We start from the raw sequence: 23,800 nt of genomic DNA, 5'->3' as shown, positions 1-23,800 counted from the left end.
GAATGAAGGGAATCTATCTCTTTCACTTGGTGCAATGAAGTACTTCTATTAATGGGAGACACAGCCTTACCCTAAAACACAGAATAAGATATAACTATCGAACAGGGGTATTCTATGATTGGCTGACGTGTATGCTTGTGGACTAATTATGGGACGCCCTTTTGACCTTTACACAGCTCCGGAGGCAGGAGGCGCAGAATAACCAATAATAATAATAATAAAGCACACAATCAAAAAAAACAGTCCTCATATCCGCAACAATATATTAAAGCCAAAAATTTTTAAGACAAAATAAAATTGTCACATTATCAAGATCATCACATGTGGCCCTATGTGGTAAAGGTGAATGCGGGAAGGAGGTTGGTTTTAGGGGGGATAAAATGGGGGGGGAACCAGAGGGGGTTGGAAGTGGAGGGGGGGGGGTGTGGGAGAGGGGTGGTTTGGAGGGATTGGAGGTGGGAGGGGGCAATTTGTCCGAATAAAAACCTTGTGTGACATATTATGTGGACTCGTTGTTCAAAGTACGGAATGCCTGCTTCGTTTACACAAGAGTGGGTCAAAAGCTACCGGTAAGTCAACGACCTCTTGTGTGATCGAGGTAACAGTTTCTTCTGTGTGCCAAGCCTCCAAAACACGTCTTCTGTTTCTGTTGGGTGTGGAGCCCAAAATATCAACCCTGTCCCATAAAGGTGTGTGGCCTTCCTTAAGGCCGTGTTTGGCAATAGCAGATCTGCTAGGATAATTACATTCAAATGCTTTTTGGTGTTCAGTAATACGTTGACCTAAGGTCCTCCCGGTTTCACCCACATACTCAGCTCCACAACCACAGGGCACCACGTATACCACCCCTGACCTATCCTTCCTCGGAAGCTTGTCCTTGACCCTCAGAAGAGCTTGGCGAAGGGTGAAAACCGGTGTGAAACTAACCCTCACTCCTGCCGATTTCAAAATTCTGCCGACCCTCTGTGAAACCCCCGGTACAAAAGGGAGAACACACCAACCCTTTGGTTGTTCTCGCGGTCTCAGCCTGTTGTGTGGGGAAGCCCTTATCGTTTTCCTGTTGGGTAGCAAGCTGTCAGGATAGCCATTTGCCCTTAACACATTTTGAAGATGGTCCACCTCACTCATCTTGTCTTCAAAGGTAGATGGTAAATCACGTGCTCTTTTTGAGAGGGTGTGCACCACCGATCTTTTGTGTTCCATTGGATGGCAAGACTTGAAATCAAGGTAGCGATCAGTGTGTGTAGGTTTTCTGTACACCGTTACCTTTAAGGCTCCTTTGGGATCCCTTGCTACGAGTGTATCCAGGAAGGGAAGGGCTCCATTTTTCTCCTCTTCAATGGTGAAATTAATGGAGGAAAAAGTTTTATTTATGGCCTCATGTATGATGCCCACCTCATCAGAATGACAGATGACAAATGTGTCATCCACGTACCGGAACCAAACACGTGGTTGCACTAACAGGGCTGGAATGGTGCGTTCCTCCAAATCCTCCATCACCATGTTGGCAATCGCAGCCGATACCGGGGAACCCATAGCGGTGCCATAAACCTGCTTGTAATATACCTCATTAAATACAAAGTAGGTGGAAGAGAGGCAGGTAGAAAGCATGTCACAGACGTCCATCGGGCTTAAAGCTCCCGCAGTCTCTTTCCATCGATCATCCTCCATCAAACGCCGGTCTGCCACCTCAATCGCCAGGGCTATGGGCACATTGGTAAATAAAGACACTAAGTAAAGTGTTCAATACTCCATAAAGTGTTGAAATAAAGACACACACAATAAAGACAATAAAACGTTTTCCTCCATTAATTTCACCATTGAAGAGGAGAAAAATGGAGCCCTTCCCTTCCTGGATACACTCGTAGCAAGGGATCCCAAAGGAGCCTTAAAGGTAACGGTGTACAGAAAACCTACACACACTGATCGCTACCTTGATTTCAAGTCTTGCCATCCAATGGAACACAAAAGATCGGTGGTGCACACCCTCTCAAAAAGAGCACGTGATTTACCATCTACCTTTAAGACAAGATGAGTGAGGTGGACCATCTTCAAAATGTGTTAAGGGCAAATGGCTATCCTGACAGCTTGCTACCCAACAGGAAAACGATGAGGACTTCCCCACACAACAGGCTGAGACCGCGAGAACAACCAAAGGGTTGGTGTGTTCTCCCTTTTGTACCGGGGGTTTCACAGAGGGTCGGCAGAATTTTGAAATCGGCAGGAGTGAGGGTGAGTTTCACACCGGTTTTCACCCTTTGCCAAGCCCTTATGAGGGTCAAGGACAAGCTTCCGAGGAAGGATAGGTCAGGGGTGGTATACGTGGTGCCCTGTGGTTGTGGAGCTGAGTATGTGGGTGAAACCGGGAGGACCTTAGGTCAACGTATTACTGAACACCAAAAAGCATTTGAATGTAATTATCCTAGCAGATCTGCTATTGCCAAACACGGCCTTAAGGAAGGCCACACACCTTTATGGGACAGGGTTGATATTTTGGGCTCCACACCCAACAGAAACAGAAGACGTGTTTTGGAGGCTTGGCACACAGAAGAAACTGTTACCTCGATCACACAAGAGGTCGTTGACTTACCGGTAGCTTTTGACCCACTCTTGTGTAAACGAAGCAGGCATTCCGTACTTTGAACAACGAGTCCACATAATATATCACACAAGGTTTTTATTCGCGGACAATTTGCCCCCTCCCACCTCCAATCCCTCCAAACCACCCCTCTCCCACACCCCCCCCCCTCCACTTCCAACCCCCTCTGGTTCCCCCCCCCCCATTTTATCCCCCCTAAAACCAACCTCCTTCCCGCATTCACCTTTACCACATAGGGCCACATGTGATGATCTTGATAATGTGACAATTTTATTTTGTCTTAAAAATTTTTGGCTTTAATATATTTACAGTTTTAATTTAATTTACAATTTAATTGTTTGCAAGTTTAACTTTTGATTAAATGTAATGATTGTTCCGGATTTTCTCAACACTTGCGTTATAATCCAGCATTGCTTACAGGATTATTTTGAGCTGTTAATATGCGGTTGATTTTTGAATTTTGTCGGTAACGTCTCCGTTCACGAGAGCGGTGTGATTCGGTTTCATTGGCTGTCCAGCATTGCCCACCCCACTTTGCATATACCCCGCCCACTGTGCATGTAAGGGGATGTTGAGATGATTTTATCACTCTTGAGGAAGATTAACGGAGGCGTGTGGCTTCACATGTTGTTAATCGAAACGTTGAGTCATTGTTTGTTCAATTAAAGGTTGGAGATCTTACCATGGAGTCATTTATATATCTATATATATATATATATATATATATATATATATATATATATATATATATATATATATATATATATATATATATATATTATTTATATATATATATATATATATATATATATATATATATATATATATATATATATATATATATATATATATAACCTTCTTCATAAATGTCCCAATTAGCAAGCCGCTTGCTTGGTGTGTTCCATCTGCAAGTAGCTTGCTATCGCTTGCCAAGCCAGACGTTCCGTATTAACTGCTTTGCAAACTGCTCGTCCAGTCGCTCGGCAAACAGAGCAAAGCGATTTCGTCCAGGTAAAATGAGGTTCGACTTTAAACAAATTGCAACAGAATTATGAAATAAAGAGTGCGAACACACATAACTAACTCCATGACTATAAAGTTTGTTTTTATGTGGATTGTTATTTTATGCTACATCGTTCTCAAGGTGCTAATTACATTATTTATATTATCGCAATAATCATGATAATGAGGTCCATTATTGTGATACAGGTTTTTTCCATTATTGCCCACGCCTAATATATACTGAAACGCAAAAGAAACTTACCACCTTTGAAACCTTTAAATATCAACAATAACACTGCGTGTAGTAAATGTGTGAACTTATTTGTGGACAATAGTGTTCTCTCACTGTCAGACAAAACGGTCACGGATAGTCCCTTGAACCTTCAATGGTCACTTCATAGCACAGCTGTTGAACAGCCGTTTTGACTGTCAGTGATTAGCCAAGAGGTACGGGATGATTTTAATGAGCTGCACGTGATGTCTTGATATTGGCTTTAAAAAGGCCAGTGCAAAATGGGCATTTTGACCGAAACATTTGACCATTTTGACCAACTTCAAAAAGACCGAAAACACAAAAGAAACTTACCACCTTTGAAACCTTTAAATATCAACAATAACACTGCGTATAGTAAATGTGTGAACTTATTTGTGGACAATAGTGTCCTCACTGTCAGACAAAATGGTCACGGATGGTCACTTGAACCTTCAATGGTCACTTCACAGCACAGCTGTTGAACAGCCGTTTTGACTGTCAGTGATTAGCCAAGGGGTACGGGATGATTTTAATGAGCTGCACGTGATGTCTTGATATTGGCTTTAAAAAGGCCAGTGCAAAATGGGCATTTCAATCAACATGCCACGATTGTCAAGGGATCAACGGCAGCGTGCCCTGGGCATGCTGCAAGGTGGACTGAGCTACCGTGAGGTGGCACGTCGCCTTGGCTGTTCACACCAGACGATATCGGCCCTGGTGGACAGAGACACCCTCCACAACTCTGCAGATGACAGACCTCGATCAGGGAGGCCAAGAGTCACCACTGCAAGGCAGGACAGGCAGATGGTCCGAAGTCACCTGCGGGATCGATTCCGTCCAGCAGAAGTTGGTCAAAATGGTCAAAATGGTCAAATATTTCGGTCAAAATGCCCATTTTGCACTGGCCTTTTAAAAGCCAATATCAAGACATCACGTGCAGCTCATTAAAATCATCCCGTACCCCTTGGCTAATCACCGACAGTCAAAACGGCTGTTCAACAGCTGTGCTATGAAGTGACCATTGAAGGTTCAAGTGACCATCCGTGACCGTTTTGTCTGACAGTGAGGACACTATTGTCCACAAATAAGTTCACACATTTACTATACGCAGTGTTATTGTTGATATTTAAAGGTTTCAAAGGTGGTAAGTTTCTTTTGCGTTTTCGGTCTTTTTGAAGTTGGTCAAAATGGTCAAATTTTTCGGTCAAAATGCCCATTTTGCACTGGCCTTTTTAAAGCCAATATCAAGACATCACGTGCAGCTCATTAGAATCATCCCGTACCCCTTGGCTAATCACTGACAGTCAAAACGGCTGTTCAACAGCTGTGCTATGAAGTGACCATTGAAGGTTCAAGTGACCATCCGTGACCGTTTTGTCTGACAGCGAGGACACTATTGTCCACAAATAAGTTCACACATTTACTACACGCAGTGTTATTGTTGATATTTAAAGGTTTCAAAGGTGGTAAGTTTCTTTTGCGTTTCAGTATATATATAATATATATAATATAATATAATATAATGTACTAGCAAAAGTACCCAGCATTGCCGGGTAACAATGAATTGCTTCCTGGCGGGAATATGATATATTGATCTTCGCAATATGTGTCCATCGTCTTGAGGGAATTTTAAAAATATATCGCAGGTACAGTGGAGTCTGATGCAGTGGAGTAACACCCTATCCCATGGAAGTTACACTCACAAACTGCTTACGAAGTACCAGGCTGTGCTTCTGCAATTTAATAAACCGTTCGTGTAAAACAATGACATTCTTTTTCTGACAGTTTCATTCAGTTTCGGCAACACACACACACACACACACACACACACACACACACACACACACACACACACACACACACACACACACACACACACACACTCAGTAAGGCACACACATTGTAACACTAACACACGCACCAATCTCGTATATTGAGATGCGTAGAGCCGTATATCTACACCGGCACCACTCTCGTATAGCGAGATGTGTTTTACCTGACAAAGTTAAATAATAAAAAAGAAAATCATAACCGAACCACCAACGCCGTGTAGGCAACCATCCATTTCGTCAACAATCCATTTCGTCAACCATTACATCAATCAACCATCCATTACAAGTCCATTTTGACGATCGACCCAGTTTACGGGATCGTTTTCTCACACACCGACTTTATACACTGCATGACCAAAAGTATGCGGGCATGCCTTATAATTAGTGGATTTGGCTGTTTTAGCCACACCCATTGCTGACAGGTATATATAATGAAGCACACAGCCATGCAATCTCCATGGACAAACATTGGCAGTAGAATGGGCCATACTGAAGAGCTCAGTGACTTTCAATGTTGCACCGTAATAGGCTGCCACCTTTCCAATCAGTCAGTTCGTCAAATTTCTGCCCTGTTAGAGCTGCCCCGGTCAACTGTAAGTGCTGTTATTGTGAAGTGGAAACGTCTAGGAGCAACAACAGCTCAGCTGTGAAGTGGGAGGCCACACAAGCTCACAGAATGGGACCGCCGAGTGCTGTAGCGCATAAAAATCCTCTGTCCTCGGTTGCAACACCCACTACGGAGTTCCAAACTGCCTCTGGAACCAACATCAGCGCAACAACTGTTCGTTGGGAGCTTCATGAAATGGGTTTCCATGGCCGAGCAGCCGCACACAAGCCTAAGATCACCATGCACAATGCCAAACGTCGGCTGGAGTGTTGTAAAGCTTGCCGCCATTGGACTCTGGGACAGTGGAAACTCGTTATCTGGAGTGATGAATCGCGCTTCACCATCTGGCATTCCGACGGACGAATCTGGGTTTGGCGGATGCCAGGAGAACGTTACCTGCCCAAATGCATAGTGCGAACTGTAAAGTTTGGTGGAGGAGGAATAATGGTCTGGGGCTGTTTTTCATGGTTCGGGCTCGGCCCCTTAGTTCCAGTGAAGGGAAATCTTAACGCTACCGCATACAATGACAATCTAGAGATTCTAGACGATTGTGTGCTTCCAACTTAGTGGCAACACTTTGGGGAAGGCCCTTTCCTGTTTCAGCATGGCAATGCCCCTGTGCACAAAGTGAGGTCCATACAGAACTGGTTTGTCAAGATTGGTGTGGAAGAACTTGACACAGAGCCCTGACCTCAACACCATCGAACACCTTTGGGATGAATTGGAACGCCGACTGCGAGCCAGGCCTAATTGCCCATCATCAGTGCCCGACCTCACTAATGCTCTTGTGGCTGAATGGAAGCAAATCCCCGCAGCAATGTTCCAACATCTGGTGGAAAGCCTTCCCAGAAGAGTGGAGGCTGTTATAGCAAACAAAGGGGGGACCAACTCCATATTAATGCCCATGATTTTGGAATGAGATGTTCGGGTGTCCGCATACTTTTGATCATGTAGTGTATCTACCACCGTATATCTATCACCGGCACCGATCTTGTATAGCGAGATGCGTTTTACCTGACAAAGTTAAATAAAAAAGAAAAAAAACTAACACCAGAACGAGAATCTCAACCTCGCTTAAATAAATGCATATATACACTTAGATATAAAATCGCAAGATATGGTAAATTTTGTCAGATTTTCACTCCAGATTTGGACATTATTTAGTCTGCAGCATCCAAACCTCATATCCGAATCCAGATTTTGATGACATACTTAAATTATGTAATGATAATAATCGATCGTGTTTCCAAGGCAACGATTTTTGTGATTCCAAGGCACGTTTGAGTAGGCTGAAACAAAAATGGCAGCTTAAGAACCCAGCGAGGTGCAGTGGGCTGACCAATATAGCGGGCCACCATATTGGTAAACCACCACATCGGGTTTTTTTCTTATGAGCACCTCGTTAATCATTTTCAAAAAGGATGTTATAACACACCCAAACACCTAGTTTTCATCCTTGTAATCTGTTGGAGGTGCAGGTGTATGTATGCAAAGTTTGGGGCCGCTACGTTTCATGGTTTTGGAGTTATGGAGGAGACAGACAGACGGATGGACGGACACTGCCTTTTATTATCGTAGATATGTATATTATGTTTGACATAAAGGTGTACTTGACCAGGGAGTTGTGGTCGACGGCCATTCAATTTACTTAGCGTATGAACGATTGTTCGGAACAGAATCCCTTTATAACCTGGGGATGCTCTACTGCATTTTGTTTAAAAATTGCTGTTCAAATGACTAGCCAAAGATGAAACATTAAATTTTATAACCTCAATACCTTATCAAATGAGCACACGGTAGCTCAGCATTCGTTTAAAAATGACAGGATATGGTGCTGTTTGATACAGTACACCATTCGATTAGAGAGGGATTTTAAATGTATCGATGCACAGCCACTCAATAACGTCAATCCGACAATCGCTATACACTTCATGTGTGTGCAATGACGTCATTATACAAGTACTTTATAATCGGAATCGGTCGCATAATCTGCAGATTTTTTTTTTTCCTAATCTGTTACATTCAAATTTCCTCATGGGCCCAGCACTGATAGTAATATATACACATATATTTGTGTTTCGGACTTTGTGAGAAACATGGGATTGGTCAAAATAAACTGTCTAACACTGCTGTCCAAGGTAGAGAGCATCCATCTACAAATATGCGTCTTTGAAGGTGTTGTGACATTCTCAAATTAATGTCTTATTAAACTTTATTATTTAACTTATTAATTATTTAACTTTATTCGGTTAAATACAAATCCAGCCTTTGTTTGAGACTGCATCTCGTAGAGTGGTGTAAGAAATGTCTTTACTCGACACTTAAATTTGAGGAAGAAGAGGAAGGTGTAGAAACAGGGGAGGAGGAGAAAGAGAAGTTCAGTCATGAAATATTGAAGAGATTAAGGGCATGACCTTTTTCTGTGAAGATGGAGTTCTAACAGATTCAAACTTAAGTCATCCTGTGCCTTTGTCGGGCGAGGAAAATGAGCGTGCAGTAAAGATGGATGTCACAAAGTACAACGAGCTTTTTGAAGACAAAGACCATTTATATTTGTGTGAACATTTGCCATAACTCGGGGCACAGATATTTATTGCATCTCTTGTGGAAAACTCTCATGTTATCTTGGGAAGATTCGCTTTTCAAGCGATAAATGAAAAGATGCTTTACTATCGCTTCTCCGCATGCTTCATTGAACCGTCTCTTGAAGGAGTGAAATGGAAACTAATTTGTGTCCGACAAGAATGAATGAAATGAATGAAATGAATGGATAAATTGATATCGCTGATGTTGGAATTGCAAAGTGAGGTTATCAAAGGGAGGGCGCCTGATACATATTTTTGTGATTGGATGTAACTCGAGCTCTGGCAATGTCATTACACTACTAAGTGATCTAAAACTTATGGAGAGACTTGTAAACAAGTCGTGAGCAGGACAGGGACATTGGGAGACCAGTGTCCATTTACATGAATTACAAATGTATCCGTGTTCATCAACTTAGGATACGGGATTTGAGTCTAGAGTTCCCGCCTCATGAGCTAGGTGCTGGAGGATAGGTACATGGGGATGGGACAGGCCAACCTGATGCTTAGATTGTGATTATCCCATTGAATCCGATATCTTGTAATTTACTTTATTTCCTCTCACCACATGTTACCTGTGACACTGTGTATGGTTTTTTTTGTTCTACAGTGGAGTTTGGGGGTTGTGGTGGTGGATATCTGGACCACATAATATGCATGGAAGAGATTTCCAGGGCATCCGCTGCTGTGGGCCTGAGCTACGGGGCACACTCAAACCTTTGTGTGAATCAGATTGTCCGGAACAGTACCAAAGCGCAGAAGGAAAAATACCTGCCCAAGGTACCATTGTCCGCTGTATGTTTTCTTTTCCGGTGGTACTGTTGTATCTGAAGATGTGAAACACTTTTTATTAATATTAGGAGAGGTTTTAAAATAATGCAGAGATCGCAAAAGAGTAAACACCAAAGGAACTCGATAAACTCAATTTTATCTGAGAGCAATGGCTTGGAGCAGCATTCCGATGTTTCAGACACGAAATGACTGAAGTGTCTGATCTTGGAGAGGTGCTCAACGACTATGAACAGTCCCTACTTCCTGTCTTACATGTCTACGAATATAAAATGAGATCGCTTTTGGGTTTTTTTTTTTTTGTATACAATATCGAGGCTCGTGAAGGGTTTTCGAGGGTTTTCGTCTCGTCGAGGCCTCGTCGAGGGTTTTTTAAGCCTCTAGCATTAGTCAGGTTCACTATGTTTTTTCGTTCAAAATTTTGGTAGATTAGCAAAACTATACATTTTTGGAATATTCAGAGCATGAGGAATCCAAAAATTAATGTTTACATTTGCGTAGACACCTTTGCGAAAATGACACTCAGGACAGTGATGAAGATCTGCAAAAGCATATTCCTGAACGGTATAGACCTCGTAGATCCTGTGTATAGGACTTATAGTTCAATCTGATACTACCTATAACTTCCTATAACAACCTATAACTTCAAAGGACTTGCAATATCATGTATTATGTAATACAGTTATATCACAAATATAAAGCCAATGGCTTTCAATTACCTTTGTTTGTTGCTTTTCTATGATCCTGAGCACTATTTTGAGGCCTTTATTGGATTCCTTGACCCAGAAAACATAGGATTAGCATATTTAATTAAGTCTCTAGGTTGACTAGAAGCCGAGATCACGCAAAATATGTATTTTATGGTGGCCATTTTCAAAATCCAAAATGGCGGCCATGCAGGTGTCTACGCAAATGTAAACATTAATTTTTGAATTCCTCATGCTCTGAATATTCCAAAAATGTATAGTTTTGCTAATCTAACAAAATTTTGAACGAAATTATATTTGTTAACATAGTGAACCTGACTACATGGGGTATGCCTTATTACCTCCGGAACCAAAGGTGGACGGAGGTTATGTTTACACGCCTGTCTATGTCTGTTTGTTTGTCTGTGAACAGGATATCTGAGTGTTGGACAGACTTTGATGAAATTTGGTGGACAGGTTGGGTGTGTGACAAGGAAGCATCGATTCGCTTTTGGTGAAGACGCTAATCCGGATCTGGATGAGAGAATTTTTAAAATGGTTCTTCACCATTGAGAAAAAAAAAAAAAAAACCACCTTTAGAGGCCATTTTTCCCCACAAGCGGGGGTTGGCCTTTTTCGGGAACTGTGGTTGGTGTTGTGTTTTTTTTTGGTCCCCTTTTTGAAGCAATGTTTTACGGCCGGATGCCCTTCCTGACGCCAACCCTTTTTGCCGCCTTTAACGACAAGCAGGGAATTACCAGTGAACTGGTACTCAATTTGCCGACCTCGGAAGGATGACAGGCTGAGTCAACCCCCCTGGCGTTAATTCAGCGATCGACCGGGATTCGAACCCAGGATCCTAGGATCCTAAGCCGGCACCCTAGCCGCTAGCCCAACACCAGGGACTTCTTCACCATTGAGAGATGCAGCCAAATATGATATAGAGCATGGTATTGCAAAAGGTTCTGGACGCGTTATGACAACTTAGTGGACGAGTTGGGTAGATGACAAGAACAAGCCAATTATAGTTTGGTGCTGATCCGGCCTATCGATGGGATAGGCCGGATACATAGTGTAAACTGTTCAGCGTAGCAGATGTATGCGCTCAACCGAGTGCCGTGTTCAAGTTGTGATTGGGACTATGTGAAAATAAACAAGCGTTACGCCTAGGTCCCCCGTCGTTGAAGTGATGTGAGTTGACAAAGTGGGAGACGCAAGGCGGCTATCTTGGATTTTGACGTGGCGACCCAATTTTCAATGCGTTCTCTGTTATGCGTAGATACACCCACACACCAGATTAGAAGTTAGTAGTTCGTTTATTTTTCAAGATATTTCGCTCATAAGGTTCAGACATATATATATATATATATATATATATATATATATATATATATATATATATATATATATATATATATATTGTTACAGACGCAGTTAAAGGATGTTATTTTACCGAGCGGTGGTATTACCGCGACCGAACAGTTATTCCCCGACTAGAACCCGATTCCACCCAAACGTTGGCCGTATCGCACCGCGGCTGCTCAATATGGAAAACTCTAAAGCGACCGAATACAAAGAGGAAGAAGACGTACAGAAGAGTAATTGGATTTATTATTTACACATATAATCAGGAAGAAAGCAATCACGTTTATTTACAGAAGATATTAGATACACAGTGCAACGCTAGCTTACCTACAGTTAATTAACCCAGGGACAGAACAAACAAGGACAGACTCACGCGGGGAATGATGATAGGACTGGCGGGAGATGGATGGCTGGCGGGATAGGGAGATCCAACTGGTCCTGCAACCGATCGACTCGTTGGGCAGCCGCCGCTCCTTCGCGGCCCTGCTCCAAACTGCCGTCCAGGCCTCACGCTGCAGTAAGTGCAGTTTCGGTGGCTCGAGCTGCAGTAAATGCAGTTTCGGTGGCTCGAGCTGCAGTAAATGCAGTTTCGGTGGCTCGAGCTGCAGTAAATGCAGTTTCGGTGGCTCGAGCTGCAGCTCAACTCTGGACTTCTCTCGGACTCAACTCAAAGCGCCTCTCTTGGACTCAACCGCTTGGACTTCCTCTCGTCTCTTTGTAAAAGCTCATCTCTTTTTGGAAACGCCCTGCCTGCGGGTTATATAGGCCCCGCCCCTCAACCTTCGCGAACCTCCTCGATGTTTCTCTCCACACCCTCTCCAAGTCCAACCCCTTGTTCGTGGTTGGTTGAGTGGGGCTGACTCACTCCTCCCCTCTATGACGAGGTGGGGACCCGCCTTTCTTCCCCAACCCTGCCTCGTGGCCAATGGCGGCAATTGTTGGTTGGCAATGCGAATGGCAATTGACGAAAAGGGGGAATGGAAGTTTTGTTGGGAATGGGAATGAAGGGAATATATCTCTTTCACTGGTGCAATGGAGTATTTCAATTAATGGGAGACACAGCCTTACCCTAAAACACATAATAAGATATAACTATTGAACAGGGGTATTCTATGATTGGCTGTGGTGTGGATGCTTTATGGACTAATTATGGGACGCCCTTTGACCTTTACACAGCTCCGGAGGCAGGAGGCGCAGAATAAACACTAATAATAATACACACAATCAAAAAAATACAGTCCTCATATCCGCAACAATATATATATATATATATATATATATATATATATATATATGGTGGTGGCCATCTTGGATTTTGACGTGGCGACCCAATTTTCAATGGCATTCTTCCTTGTGCCTAGATACACCCACACACCAGATTAGAAGTTGGTATTTTGCTTATTTTTCAAGATATTCCGCTCACAAGGTTCAGACATACATGGCGGTGGCCATCTTGGATTTTGACATGGCGACCCAATTTTCAATAGCATTCTTCCTTATGCGTAGATACACCCACACACCAGATTAGAAGTTAGTAGTTCGTTTATTTTTCAAGATATTCCGCTCACAAGGTTCAGACATACATGGCGGTGGCCATCTTGGATTTTGACGTGGCGACCCAATTTTCAATAGCGTTCTTCCTTATGCGTAGATACACCCACACACCAGATTAGAAGTTAGTAGTTCGTTTATTTTGCAAGATATTCCGCTCACAAGGTTCAGACATACATGGCGGCGGCCATCTTCGATTTTGACGTGGGTTGCACCCACACACCAAATTCGAATGCGGTCCTTCGCTTACGCACGCATGCACGCACGCATGGACGGACGGATGGATGGACGGACGGACAGACGGACACACGGATGGAGGGGAAAACCATAGTCCCCCTTTCGCTCCGCGGTGCGACGGGGGACAATAACCAGGTATTTGGCAAGGATGCATTACTTTTACCTGCTATAATTATTTCGAGATGCATTTCATGAGAAATAAAATAGCTTCTGTGCCGTCCCTCATACAATTCACATTATTGTTATCGGATCACGCAGATTCTGATTTTCATTATTATTATTATTATTATTATTTTTTGTATACAAGATTGAGGCTCGTGTGAGAGCTTACATTGATCACAAAGAGACAAACTGACATAAAACATAAAACATGATAAAGGGAGCGGTAGAACAAGATGGAGAGCAGGGACATCGGGAGATCTATGGGAGGGAGAGGGCTTGGGGTGAAGAGGCATGGGAAGGGGGGGAGGGGGGTGGGAGAGTTAAAAAAAACACATGGACACTGCTATGACTTCCAGGAAAGAATCGGTATTTCAAAAAAGTGGATCTGGGCTGAATTAACGGGGGTAGAAAAGATCAAGGTTTTGGATGGAGGAAGATAAGAGAAGTTTCTGGACTCGTTATGACAACTTGGTGGACAAGTTGGGTCGATGACGAGAACAAGCCAATTAACGTTTGGTTATGATCCGGATGCGGATCCGGCCTATCAATGGGATACAAAGCGTAGACTGTTCAGCGTAGCAGATATATTGTTGTTGAGGATAATGTTGTTGTTGGCGTTTTGAGGATAATGCTTTGTCTTTTTTGAATTTGAGAAGCAAAGTACGTAGGAAATCATTAAACTTGCCTTGGCTTTATTTTTTCAGCTCATCTCCGGGGAGCACGTCGGAGCTTTGGCCATGAGTGAAGCCAATTCCGGCTCGGATGTAGTGTCAATGCGGCTCAGAGCTGAACATCAGGGTGACCACTTTGTCCTCAATGGCAGCAAGTTTTGGATCACAAACGGCCCTGATGCCGACGTCATTATCGTATATGGCAAGACGGACCCCAAGGCCCAGCCCACCTCTCATGGCATTACGGCTTTCATCGTAGAGAAGGCAGGCGATGCTTCACAGCACGGCATTTAAAATGCTGTCTCTCTCTCTCTCTTTCCATGTCACCATATTTACTTTTCACGATATTGAAGAGGTTATCCACAAATGTTCATGCATCCATATTTCGCATGGATTTAGCATGGATAGGAATGACAGCGACGCTTGATTTTGCGTTCTCTTTTTTATTTTTGCTCGTTTCAATTTGCAGGGCACGAAGGGATTCAGCACAGCCCCGAAACTAAACAAGTTGGGGATGCGAGGATCCAATACGTGTGAGCTGGTGTTTGAGGACTGCAAGGTACCTGGTAGGTTACTTTGTCATAATCCAATTTTTAGTATATTATTAAAGCGCGGCGTTACGCGCGCTGCTTGTGAGCAAGGAGGAAGCGGACAAGCGGTAACATATAAACGTCTTTATTGTAAGACTACACTGTAACACTGTACTCCTCCGGGCTGGTCGCCCGGGGTATATCATGAGGCCGCGCCTACCCCTCGGGCGTGGCCACCGCCCACTTGGTGCGTGGAATGATGTCACCACGCCAGTGGGCTTTTGTGTCCGCCACACGCGCCCCCCCAGAATTCCCGCGCACCTGGAGGGCCAGTTTGCGGGGCAGACGAATGACCCGGCCGAAGCGCCCCCTGGCGATCGGCGGCGTCCGGGGTGCAGGGATACCAGGTGGGATGCCCCTGGCTGCCCCTGGGATGGGTGCAGGACCGGGGGGCGCCGTGGCGGTGGGGCTGGGCGGTGCCGGGGGTCCGCCCGCAGGAGGGCGGCCCCGACGTGGGGGTCGGGCCACTGGCGGTGGATGGTCCACATCGAGGTGGGCCGGCTTGAGGCGGTCTACCGAAACGCGGTCAGGAGTACCGCCGATGTCCAGGGTGAAGTGCTTCGCCCCGGTCTCCAGCACGCGGAAAGGCCCGTCGTACGGGGGCCGCAGTGGTGTCCGATGGGCATCGTGGCGGACGAAGACGTACTCCGCCGTGCGAAGCTCCGGGGCGACGTGCGTCGGTGGGTGCCCGTGGCATGCCGTTGGCACCGGGGCGAACCTCTGGGCGGTCTCTTGCAGAGCGGAGCGCTGCTGTGCCGCGGACCATGGTGCCGTGGAGTCGGGGAGGAACTCGCCCGGCACCCGCAGCGGTTGCCCGAAGACCAACTCCGCCGCGGATGCGCGCAGGTCCTCCTTGGGTGCCGTCCGGAGGCCCAGCAGGACCCAGGGGAGCCTGTCGACCCAGCCGCCGTCGCGGAGGGTGGCCCGGAGCGCGGCCTTCAATGAGCGGTGAAATCGCTCACACAGGCCGTTAGCCTGGGGGTGGTAGGCCGTGGTTCGGTGCAGCCGGACCCCGAGCCCCTGCGCAACCGCCCCCCAGAGCTCCGAGGTGAACTGGGGGCCGCGGTCGGATGAGATGTCTGAGGGGGCGCCGAACCGGGCGACCCAGGTGGCGATGAAAGCCTGCGCGACATCGGCCGCCGTTGTGGACGCCAACGGCACGGCCTCCGGCCACCGGGTGGTGCGGTCCACCATGGTGAGGACGTGGGTGAAACCCCGCGAGGGGGGCAGAGGTCCCACCAGGTCCACGTGGACGTGGTCAAACCGGCGTTCCGGCACCGTGAACGGGGCCAACGGGGCCTGGGTGTGCCGGTGCACCTTGGCGCGCTGGCACGCGAGGCATGTCCTGGCCCAGCCGCGGACGGCCTTCCGGAGGCCATGCCAGACGAACTTGTCGGAGATCAGCCTTTGGGAGGCCCTCGCGCCCGGGTGGGACAGGCCGTGGATGGCGTCAAACACCTGGCGCTGCCAGCCCGCGGGCACAATGGGGCGGGGACGCCCGAGGGAGACGTCGCACAAGAGGGCCGCGCCCGCGCCGTCGAACGGCACCTCGGTGACGCGGAGGCCCGTGACGGCGGTCCGCAAGGCCTGGACGTCGGGGTCAGCGGCCTGGTCCGCTGCCATCCGGGCATAGTCGATGCCGAGGTGGACTGCGTGGGCGACGGCCCGGGAAAGGCAATCCGCCACCGGGTTGTCCTTCCCCGCGACGTGCTGGATGTCCGTCGTGTACTCGGACACGGCCGAGAGGTGACGCTGCTGCCGGGCCGACCACGGCTCGGTGACCTTGCCCATCGCGAAGATCAGCGGCTTGTGGTCGACGAAGGCAGTGAACGCCCGGCCCTCGAGCAGATGGCGGAAGTGCCTGACCGCCAAGTGAAGTCCGAGCAACTCGCGGTCGAAGGTACTGTAACGGCGTTCGGGCGGGCGAAGCTGCCGGCTAAAGAACGCCAGCGGTTGCCAAGCTCCACGCACCCATTGCTCGTGCACCGCGCCCACCGCGTAGTCCGAGGCATCGGTGGTGAGGGCGATCGGTGCATCGGGCGCCGGGTGCGCGAGCATGGTGGCGTTAGCCAAGGCGAGCTTCGCGCCCGTGAACGCCGTGTCCATCTGCTCGGTCCAGGTAACGTCGCCTTTGCCCGGCTTACCTCGGAGAGCTTCGTGCAGGGGGCGCAGGAGCTGGGCGATACGGGGCAGGAACCGATGGTAAAAGTTCACCATGCCCAGGAACTCCTGCAGCCCTCTGATCGTGCGGGGGCGCGGAAACCCCTTCACCGCCTCCACCTTGGCCGGCAGGGGGATGGCTCCGTGCCTGGTGACACGGTGCCCCAGAAAATCGATTGTGGCGGCGCCGAACCGGCACTTTGCGGGGTTCACAATCAGGCCATGCTGGCCCAGGCGTTCGAAGAGCGTGCGGAGGTGGCGAAGGTGCTCTTCGCGGGACGCGCTGGCGACGAGGATATCGTCCAGGTAGACGTAGACAAAATCCAAGTCGCGCAGGACGCTGTCCATCAGTCGCTGGAACGCCTGAGCCGCATTCTTCAGACCGAAGGGCATGCGCAGGAACTCGAAGAGTCCGAATGGCGTGATGACCGCCGTCTTCGGGACGTCCTCCGGCCTGACGGGGACCTGATGGTAGCCGCGTATGAGGTCCACCTTCGAGAAGAAGGACCTGCCCGCCAAACGGGCGGAAAAGTCCTGAATGTGGGGGACGGGGTAGCGGTCGGGAGTCGTGGCGTCATTGAGACGGCGATAGTCCCCGCACGGTCGCCATCCCCCGCCGGGCTTCGGCACGATGTGCAGCGGCGACGCCCAAGCGCTCTCTGAGCGCCGAACGATGCCGAGTCGCTCCAGGGTAGCGAACTCCGCTTTTGCCACCGCCAGCTTCGTCGGCTCGAGGCGGCGTGCCCGGGCGTAGACCGGTGGCCCGACGGTGGGGATGTGATGGGCCACCCCGTGCTTGACGGCCCCCGCCGAGAAGGTGGGCCGCGTGAGGGCCGGGAAGCCGGCGAGGAGGCGGGTGAATGCGTCCGCTGCCGGAAGCGTACAGACCAACGTGGCCGGAACCGAATCGTTCGGCAAGCCGCTTGGCAAGCCGCTCGTTGAGCTGGGCAACGCACATGCGAGCGAGCTGAACGTCTCGGCCTGGACAAGCCGTCTGCGCTTGACGTCGACCAGGAGCCCATTAGCGCACAGGAAGTCCGCGCCAAGCAGTGCCATGGGCACGTCGGCGGTGACGAACGTCCATCGGAAAACCTGCCCTCCAAACCGCAGAGAGAGGCAGCGTTTTCCGTACGTACGGATGGGCGTCCCGTTCGCGGCAAGCAGCGCGGGGCCCCCACCCGCGGCGTGCTTGTCTGACGTGCCGGCGGGAATGACACTCACCTGTGCTCCCGTGTCGCACAGGTAACGGCGCCCGGAGAAGGTGTCCGTTATGAACAGCAGGCTGCTCGAACGGCCGGCGCTCATCGCCACAATTGAGCGCCGGCCCGGGCGTTTCCCGACCCGTTGAAGGAGCACGGCGGATGACACCGCCGAGCTTCGTGGCCGAACTTGGCATGGAACCAGCACCAGGTGGTGGAGCTGGAGGAGCGCGGCTGGCTCCGCCAGGCCGGTGGAGTCGACGGGTTTCCCCGCGGTGGCGGTTTTCGCCGCGGCGGTGGGCGGGGCGTGGCGGCGTTCACGAGGTGCGTATCAGCATGCTGCTGAAACTCAGCGTGCTGTAGAAGATGATGCTGTGGAACAGCAGCGTCGAAGGCCGTGACGGCCACGCCAACGCTCGCCCGCGTGTCCGAAGCGGCGAAGTACTTGTCCGCCTCGGCCGCCAATGCTCGGGGTTCCGTTAGCCCGGTCCCGGCCAACGCGAGGCGAACCTGCGCTGGAAGTTGGCGACGGAAAAGCGCCCGGAATAGCGAACCGGGGGCTTCGTCGCCCAACAGTGACAGCATATGGTCCATTCGGACCGACGGGCGCGTCTCACCGAGCTCGGGGAGATCCAGGAGGCGGTCGGCCCGTGCGTCGTCCGTGAGGCTGAACGTGGCTAGGAGTAGCCGCTTGAGTGCCTCGTACTTGTGGCCGTCCGGTGGGTGGCGAAGGACGGACACAACTCGAGCGGCCGTGCCGGGCCCGAGGGAGGCGACGACGTGGCAGTAGCGCGTGTCATCGCCGGTGAGGTGCCGAAGCTGAAATTGGGCTTCGGCCTGGACGAACCAGACTTCGGCCTGAGCCTCCCAAAATTCCGGAAGTTTGACGAAGGCGGCCATGGCGATGGCGTCGCGTGTGGAAGGATCGCTCCGGCAGATCCAACGTCGAGGGTCACCAGTAAAGCGCGGCGTTACGCGCGCTGCTTGTGAGCAAGGAGGAAGCGGACAAGCGGTAACATATAAACGTCTTTATTGTAAGACTACACTGTAACACTGTACTCCTCCGGGCTGGTCGCCCGGGGTATATCATGAGGCCGCGCCTACCCCTCGGGCGTGGCCACCGCCCACTTGGTGCGTGGAATGATGTCACCACGCCAGTGGGCTTTTGTGTCCGCCACATTATGAAGAATTTATTGCCTACCTTGGTGATCCTAGTTTTGTATACCTCTGCCGATGAAGTTGCCAGAGGCATTATGTTTTGAGGTTGTCCGTCCGTGCGTACGTCCATCCATGTGTCCGTGATAGGTTTTCGTTACCACGATGACTTGAGAATGGCTGAAGGGAGCGAAATCCCACGTGATACAACAACAACAGGCATTTTAAGGCCATTTTCCCTGCTAGAGCGGGGGTTAGCCTTGCGGCCCCATGACAATCTTCTCCATTTTGCCCTATTTTCTGCATCTCCCCTTGTTAACCCCCTTGCCCACAATGCTTCATACATAATATATTATTGATAATAAATAATAATATATATTATATATTCATAATATATATTCATAATAAATCCCACTCGATACAACACCAACAGGAATTTTAAGGCCATTTTCCCTGCTAGAGCGGGGGTTAGCCTTGCGGTCCCCATGACAATCTTCTCCATTTTTGCCCTATTTTCTGCATCTCCCCTTGTTAACCCCCTTGCCCGCAATGCTTCATACATAATATATTTATTGGTAATAAATCCCACTTGATACAAGTATATATAATGATGTAAAGATAAATTGATTACATTATGGGGTCAATAAGTCAAAGGTCAATCCCATTGGGTATAAAATTATGTTACTGCGCTAACTTGTGAACTAGTGATGAGATCTTGACCAAACCAGGTACAAGTATGTATTATGATGAAAAGATGAACTGATTAGATTTGGGCATCAAAGGTCAGAGGTCATGTCAGGTAAAAATGTGATACTTAAGAACAATGAAAGGGGTTTGAATCAAACTTGGTACAAGTTTGTAAAATGATGTAACAATGTGGCCGAGGCATATCTGTCGACGTCCTGATGGCGAAGAGTGCCGTTGTAGTTCTTAGTAATGAAAAATGAAGCCATTTTCTCTTGTTTACGCAAGCAAAGAAGCCTCATTATAATCCAAATTGTTTTTTTTTTCATGTGCCGTTGTCATCGTAGATTTTCAGTTCATCCATTGGGAATATCACTTCTTCTTTCTTCTTCTCTTGTGTGGCATGTATCTGGGTTATTGGTGTATGATGGGAAGTTAACTGTTTACTGTCAACCTTGGGTGGGAGTTGTTGTATGCAGATGATCTGGTGTTGATTGCGGAAAGTATGGATGGACTGAAGGAAAAGATGAACACGTGGAAGGAATGTATGGAGACAAAAGGTCTGAAGGTGAATATCGGAAAGACGAAGGTGATGGCAAGTGGTAAAGCATGTGGTGAGGTGGAAAGAACTGGGAAGTGGCCCTGTGCTGTGTGTAGGAAGGGTGGCGGAGTGAACTCCATTCAGTGTACAATGTGCGCTGAGTGGGTTCATCAAAAATGTAGTGGTCTGAGAGGGTCATTAACCAGTGTGGCAGCTACATTCAAATGTAAGGTGTGCACAGAGGGAGCTGCAGATGGAGGAAATGAGTTGGATCTTGGAGACGGCGTGAAGCTGGAAGGTGTGAAAACATTTTGCTACCTCGGAGACATGCTGAATGGAGAAGGTGGATCAGACTCGGCAACGGTTGCTCGAGTGAGATGTGCATGGAAGAAGTTTCGGGAATTGAGTGGCGTGCTGATGATGAGGGGAGTGTAGTTGAACCTGAAGGGAAAGGTGTATGCTGCATGTGTGAGAAGTGTTATGATTTATGGGAGCGAGACATGGGTAATGAACGTAGAGCAGCAACGAAGGTTGGAAAGGGTGGAAATGCGAATGGTTCGACGGATGTGCGGAGTATCGTTGAGAGAGAGGAAGACAAATGATGAATTGCGAAAGATGATGGGAATAGAGCCTGTGATTGATGCTGTGCAGAGGAACAGGTTGAGATGGTTTGGTCATTGAGATGGTTTGGTTTGAGATGGTTTGGTCAAGCGTCTTTGGGCTTCCTGAAAAGCGCTATATAAAATAAATGCATTATTATTATTATTATTATGTGTTGAGGAAGGATGAAAGTGACTGGTTGAGAAGAATGATGGAAATGAATGTAGAAGGAAGTAGAAGACGGGGAAGACCGAGAAAGACTTGGCTAAAGATGGTGGAAGAAGAAATGTGGGCAAGGGGGTTAACAAGGAGAGATGCAGAAAATAGGACAAAATGGAGAAGATTGTCATGGGGACCGCAAGGCTAACCCCCGCTCTAGCAGGGAAAATGGCCTTTAAAATGCATGTTGTTGTTGTTGTTGTTGTTGTTGTTGTTGTTGTTGTCAACCTTGGACCCTTGTAGTCAGGTTCTGCAGTTCTTGTCATCCTCCCTCTCAGAGTCTAGGGGATGTATGGGGCAGTCTTGCACAAGATTAGCCGCAGTCTCGGAGAGGCCACACTCAGTCGGATAAGTTAGCAAGGTTACAGGAGAACATGTGATGGAATCTACCCTGGATCCAAGTTATTGCTTTATCACAGATTACTATGGGAACTGGTCTTAACCACGCGTGACTCGTGAACTTCCACAAGAGAGCGCTCATAACAGACAAGATGGATGGATTGATACTTCCTCTTGAGGACTGATAATTCATCGATATAACAGTTTATCATTGTGCTTGGAACCGTATCTACACGAGGCAGCTTATAGTATGTCACCTCTGATCTATCCGACCAGACCTGTGTGATTAGATCGCTGCCAACTGAAGTGTTTTCAAAGTGGCAAACTATTACATCAGCCCTAAGTGCATTTGCTTTCTTTGTATTGATTTGTTTGACAATATAATGTGTGAAAGCTTGGAATGAAATGCAATGCTTATTCCTCCATGCACAGGAAGAGAAAGGCAGGTTTAAGCAATTGGTTCACTCTCCGTCTGTCTGCCCACACCAGTTTATGATTGAGGAACAACTTTCTTGCAATTTAATGTTCTACTTTGAACATGAATCGGAAAACAAACCTGTAGTTTAGCAGTACTTTGCCTCTGAATTTGGCGCAATCGCACATGCACAGAGAGGAGTGGGCATTTTAAAGCGGTGAAGCTGCTTCAATATTAGGCTGTGTCCTTCCTTCCATCCTTCAAAAATGAAGAAACTTTCTAACCCACCATGTTTGATTCTAAAGAGTTCGAAACGGTAATTCTAATTGATTCTAAAGGGTAATTCTATTGGGTTTCATTCGTTTGTAGGCTTTACCTATTTCATATTTAAAATGTCAAACTGAACCCCCTCCTTTGGGCACGCGTGCAATTTTTAAGCGGTGAAGCCGTTTCAATATTTGGCAATGTCCACCCATCAGTCAAAAATGAAGAAGAACTATATTTAATTATATTTAACCGCGGGTTCGGTTGCGAGAGGACGCTGGCGTTGCATATTCGCCGCTTCTCCGACTGGATGGATGTACAGGGTCCGCTTCTACCTTTCTGACCTGACATCTCACACCTGTCCTGCCTTTTCACACCCGCACGTGCCGCGTGTTCTCCGGCTGGATAACGGAATCTGCTTTTGATGGTACGGAATACGGAATTCGAAAGGCCCGCTCCCGTTGTTTGTGGCCGTGGCCTTGTTTGCCGGTGGCCTTGTGGCCTTGTTTGCCGCTGTGGTCTTGATTAGCGGCTGCAGTCGTTTGCCGCTGCGTTTGCCGCTGCGTTTGCCGCTGCGTTTGCCGCTGCGTTTGCCGCTTTGCCTCCTCGACCTTGGCCTCGTACTCGTCCCTTCGCTCCTGCCTGGCATGGCTCTGAAGTACTCCGCCGCAAGGCTTCTTCTGCTCAATACCCGCTCCACCCCATCATGCATCTCTGCCATCAAATCAAATGGACTCCTCCGACGACCCAGGTACATTCACCGTGGCTCCGGTCGCAAGTTTGTTTATTCGCAATCAGGTCACTCCATCCCCGTCCTCTGGTCGGCTCAGCGCACTCTCACTCTTCGTCCCAGCGCACCTGGTCACAGCAACCCACACGATCGCACCTCTTGCCTACGAACCCTGGCTAAATCACCTGAATTCATCCCTGCTGTTCAAAACAACATCAAGCTCACCCTGTTCAACACCCGGTCCCTCAACAACAAATGCCTCATCCTGAACGAATACATCCTGGATAACAAACTGGACTTTCTCTGTCTCACCGAAACCTGGCAACAACCTCTGGACTACTACACACTCAACCTCACCACACCCAGTGGATATTCCTACGTCAATAAACCACGCTCGGAGGGCCGAGGTGGTGGAATTGCCGTTATCCACCGTCAAGACATCAAGACCAACCTCATCTCCATCTCATCTGCTCCATCATTTGAACACCTGGCTTTAAAACTCTCTGGTCACACGCAGTCAGTCATGGCTGTCGTCTACCGCCCTCCCAAACCACACCCATCATTCCTG

General features: G+C 48.1%; 2 protein-coding genes across 2 annotated transcripts in view; one reads left to right on the top strand and one right to left on the bottom strand.

Moving 5' to 3' along the window:
• Nucleotides 1-23,800, top strand: part of LOC137420634 (isovaleryl-CoA dehydrogenase, mitochondrial-like) — a 57,804-nt gene that overhangs the window by 19,732 nt on the left and 14,272 nt on the right. The window contains exons 5-7 of the mRNA XM_068105866.2: nt 9,486-9,655; nt 14,370-14,600; nt 14,806-14,902. Coding sequence (XP_067961967.1) covers nt 9,486-9,655; nt 14,370-14,600; nt 14,806-14,902 — 498 coding nt within the window. The remainder of the gene's footprint in view (nt 1-9,485; nt 9,656-14,369; nt 14,601-14,805; nt 14,903-23,800) is intronic.
• LOC144890994 (uncharacterized) lies at nt 517-2,632 on the bottom strand. The gene is made up of 2 exons (XM_078772889.1): nt 2,591-2,632; nt 517-1,703 (listed from the first exon to the last, which is right to left on the bottom strand). Exon 2 carries the CDS (start codon nt 1,669-1,671, stop codon nt 517-519), a length of 1,155 nt encoding a protein of 384 aa, XP_078629015.1. The 5' UTR covers nt 1,672-1,703; nt 2,591-2,632.

Source organism: Myxine glutinosa, chromosome 2 (genome assembly GCF_964187855.1).
Source record: "Myxine glutinosa chromosome 2, kmMyxGlut1.1, whole genome shotgun sequence".
Taxonomy (NCBI): Eukaryota; Metazoa; Chordata; class Myxini; order Myxiniformes; family Myxinidae; genus Myxine; species Myxine glutinosa.
This window is presented reverse-complemented; position numbering and strand designations above follow the sequence as displayed.